This window comes from Benincasa hispida, chromosome 10 (assembly GCF_009727055.1).
Source record: "Benincasa hispida cultivar B227 chromosome 10, ASM972705v1, whole genome shotgun sequence".
Lineage (NCBI taxonomy): Eukaryota > Viridiplantae > Streptophyta > Magnoliopsida > Cucurbitales > Cucurbitaceae > Benincasa > Benincasa hispida.
Genome location: NC_052358.1, coordinates 52,918,155 through 52,922,492, shown reverse-complemented (window position 1 = coordinate 52,922,492; position 4,338 = coordinate 52,918,155). Strand labels below are relative to the sequence as shown.

Below are 4,338 nucleotides of genomic sequence, written 5' to 3'. Positions count from 1 at the left end.
TTCAAGTCGGAGGTGTTACTACTGTTGGTGGAAGAGCTGATTTTGGAGAGAAAAATGATGACAACTTGGTTGGAGAAGAGGTCGATGCGATGCTCAGAGAATAGTCAACCGATAGTCTCTAGATGTTTGTTTTAATTACAATGCAATCACGACTATTTCTTAATAAGTTAAATGCAATCTCATTTGTATGGTTGAGGGTAGTTTAGACTTTTATAAATTCGTTCATTTTTTATTTTGAATTCGTTTTGTCATTTTTACAAATAAAAATGTTGATTTGTTATTTTTACAAATGAAAAATTAAAATTTGTTATTTTTCTTGTTATTTATTTATTTATTATTTTTTTATGCAATAGAAGTCCAAAATAAGTCCAAGATGGATTTTGTCCCACTTTTTGTCGTCTTTCTTACATCATCATCAATCAACATGATCAAAAAATATTTTTTTTTCTTAAAAGTAATAACCCATGATTTTTTTTTTAACTTATACCAATTGAGTTATATTCTTATTGGCAACTAAATTATTAGTTTTACGAAGTTTGTAACGAAAAATTTAATCAATTATTTCCATCAACCATCCTAATGGAAGAAACCAGACCAAGTTTTTGTCTATCCCTAATCTAATCCAAGTTTAAAAATTTAAGCAACTAAAGATTTCCCGTCCCGTTAAGAGTGGGCCAAAGAAACCAGACAAAGCAGATATTTTCTCTATCCCTAATCTAATCCAAGTTTTTGTCCGATGCCTAACAAACATTAACCCTTCGTACAAAGAGAGATGAAGCTTGCTACCAATGGCGTCGACGCTTTATGTATCTGCAAAGCCTTTTAGTCTTCCGCCGCCGGTACAATCCTATTTCAGAGCAAGGAGACCGGCAACAGTAATAAGGAGCGCGGCGTCGCACATGGCGGAGGGATCGTCGTCGAAGCTGAAGGAGTTTCCGCATCTATCGAGTTCTCACAGAGCTCTGATGGCGGATCTAATCGGCGCCATTGAAGATCGCTTGAAGGATCGTCTTCTTCCTTGCGCGCTTCCTCCTGATGTTGAGTATTACCAGAATCAGAGCGGGATTTCGCAAGGAGCTCTTCTCGTCAGATCTGGCTCGCCGGACTCTTCTGTATGTCTCTCTCTCTCTCTCTCTCTCCCTCTTGAAGGAATTTGTGCCCTGATCTGCTTTCGAGTTTCCATTTTAGGTTTCTGGATTTTAGGTTTTTGGTTTGAATTCTGTTTTTGCATCTCTTGAACGATGATTGAGGGAAATTTCGAGGGGAAGGAATTGCGTGAAGAAATTTTTAGAAGAAAGATATGAATTAGGAAGGCTCAAATGGTTGGGAACATGCTGAATAAAATTAAGGTTCAATTATAAATTAATTAAATTATAGATGAAATTACTTTTTTGTCCTAGGTTTTGGGTTTATATTCCAATTTAGTCCTGCGTTTGGCGGTTTTTTTTAATTTAGTCTTTTTTTTTTTTTTTTTAATTTTTTATAATAAGTTGGTTATTATAGGAAGGGGTTACGATAATAGTAGGTTAGTGACAGTAGAGGATGAATAGGAAACGTTAATTATAAGTTATAATGGCTAGAAGAACCAACAATTATAATAGGGGCCCAAACAACCCCTAAGTTTCAAAATGTTACCATTTTATCATTAAAATTTGAGTTTTGTTTCAATTAAGTTCTTAGGTTTTAACATTTTATACTTTTAAGCTTAATTTTTCACTAAATATTCACATTTTGTCTTTGCTCATACTGTCTCTTAATTAATTTAAAATAATTATAAATTGAATTTTTAAAATTAATTTTGGTAGTGATGAAAAACTTAATTAATTATAGTTCTCTTAGTTCTTTTACATTAATTAATAGACAAGAACGTAGTTGAAATGAAATATTTAGTAAAATATGAGGTTAAAAGTGTAAATCTTGGAAATTAGTGACTAAATTGAAACAAAATTCAAATTTCAAAGTAAAATGATGACATCTTGAAACTTAGGGACTAAGTTATAAATTCAACTCAGAACGTAAGGACTAAAAGTGTAAACTTAAGAACCAAATAAAAACTAAACCCAAAATTTATGGACCAATATGATATTTGTACCTAAACTATTAAGTTTAGTATTTTGACTCTATTTAGTCATATGAAGTTTAAAGAGTGTCTTAACACTCAAAAGGTCGAACTTTCATATTTTATATTCAGTAATCCCTTGAAATTTTAATTTTGTATCAAATCGTTAACCTCTTCAATATTTTTCTTTAAAAAATTCATGTATGTATGTATGTGTGTATGTAGCCAACAAGATCGTAGCTCAATTGACATAATGCTTGTACTAGCGACCTCGAGGTTTGAGGTTCGATTCCCCCGCCCTACACTTTAATTACAATACCTTTAAAAAAAAAATCATTTATGTACTATACATGAAATGTAATGTTTTGGGTATTCTTTAACATAAAATAATTCAAATTCAAATTTAAATTTAGTAGATTAATCTATTCTTGGAATTTTAAAATATGTCAATAATCTATCTAGCACAAATTTAAGGTTAACCCATTAGATATTTTAAAATTGACATGTCTATTAGATATAAATTTAAAATTCATGATTGTTCTTGTAATTGAACCTTACAAATTTATCTCTTATAAGACTATGCGACATAATAGGTTGTTTTTCTAGCCTGGGAGACTCAAATTTTCAATCTAAAAAAGAGGCTTATATGCTAATTACCACCGAGAATGCTCTTTTTGGTATGAATCTATTTTTAGCACATAAGATATACGATGGAGTATACTATCTTGATAAAATAAAAACTAGCGGGTTGGAAAGTTTATATTGAAATATAGGTTGAATGTCTAAACTTTGAGGTTTGTGCATGTTTGGTCCTTGAAAAAAGTGTCCAGTAAGTTCCTAAACTTTCAATCAAGTAACCAAACCTTCAATTTCATTAAAAATCATAATTTTTAAACTGATTTATTAGATATAAATTTATATTTTATATTTAATAAAACTCTAAACTTTTCAATTATGTATAGAGTAGGATTATAAATTTTTAAAATATCAAAATATTAAATTTAAAGATCGTATTTATAATTTAAAAGTTTGGAGGCTAAATTGACACAAATCTCAAATTTGACGGACTAAATATATATACCCAATCTATTACAATATCAAAATTTCTAATACTTTATAAAATTTCCATCCTATCGCTAGTTCCTTAAGTTTTGTTAAGCAATTTAACGAAAATTGCTAATTTTGTGAATGATTTGATCCATTCTTGTAAGGCTAACAGAATTAACTTCTAAACTTTTGTCTCAGATTAATTTCATACTCGCAAGTTGGTTGCACAGTCAACTGCCAACAGGAGCATCATTAAACATAGCAAGCCTTTCTGCCTACTTGAGGCCTTCAACTGATGCTCCAAATTTCCTCATAGAGTTCATCCAAAGCTCTCCAACCTCCCTCATTCTCATTCTTGATCTGCCTCCTCGAAAGGATCCGGTCCTCAACCCCGACTACCTCCAATCGTTCTACGAAGACACGAGATTAGACACTTATCGCAAAACGATCGAAGAACTTCCCGAGACTCGACCGTATGTCATGTCCTCGCTTTTCTTTCGCTCTTTGGTTTCTCCAACTGCCATAATTTCCCGTGTCGATACAGAATCAGGTGGACCCGAACGCTTGGAGGAGATTATAAAGAACCATGTTGGTCCCATCGCGAGAGACGTGCTTCGTGTATGGCTAGATGAATGTGCTTGCAAGGAGAGAGAGGTTGGAATGGTGGAAAGAGTTGATCTTGAGAAAAGGGATGAGTTGGTTAAGAAGAAAACTATTGACATAGACTTAGGTTCTAGTTTGCCAAGATTATTTGGACAGGAAATAGCTGATAGAGTAGTGGCAGCCATTCAACAAGTCTTTGAAGCATGATAATGTTTTGCTTTCTAATTTGCTTGTTGGTTGTGAATGTATGGCGTATTATTCAGTTTTAAATCTCTCACTTGCAATGAAAGAAGTTAGATCTTTTGGTAATTATTTTGATATGGTTGGATTATCTTGTTTTAGTGAATGTTGTTTTAACTCTAATTTCAATCTGGCTTGGATGAGTGCAACTACAAGAAATGGTACATGGGATGGTTAAACCAAATATATTTTCAAATGTTCATTTATATTGATTTTGTTTTGGTACATATTTACATATGATGCAAAATGTTGTTTTATTCTACAATTGAGTCAATTCAATCTTAAATTTTTATGCTAACGTGAGTATAGCTTAATTTAGTTAAGACATGTACTATTGATTAAAGGATCAAAAACTTGAATTTTGCACCGTCATATATTGTTGGATTAAA

At 32.0% G+C, this 4,338-nt stretch overlaps 1 protein-coding gene across 1 annotated transcript; it reads left to right on the top strand.

The window, feature by feature from the left end:
* Nucleotides 1–681: 681 nt before the first annotated feature.
* Nucleotides 682–4,040, top strand: LOC120089204 (red chlorophyll catabolite reductase-like). The gene is made up of 2 exons (XM_039046615.1): nt 682–1,112; nt 3,305–4,040. The coding sequence occupies exons 1-2, from the start codon at nt 789–791 to the stop codon at nt 3,914–3,916; spliced, it is 936 nt and encodes a 311-aa protein (XP_038902543.1). The 5' UTR covers nt 682–788; the 3' UTR covers nt 3,917–4,040.
* Nucleotides 4,041–4,338: the final 298 nt, after the last annotated feature.

Excerpts from the sequence above, each read along its gene's own strand:
- LOC120089204 (XM_039046615.1), top strand. The coding sequence starts at position 789 with ATGGCGTCGACGCTTTATGTATCTGCAAAGCCTTTTAGTCTTCCGCCG. Across the intron at positions 1,113-3,304 it reads CTGGCTCGCCGGACTCTTCT|ATTAATTTCATACTCGCAAG; the intron begins GTATGTCTCTCT and ends CTTTTGTCTCAG.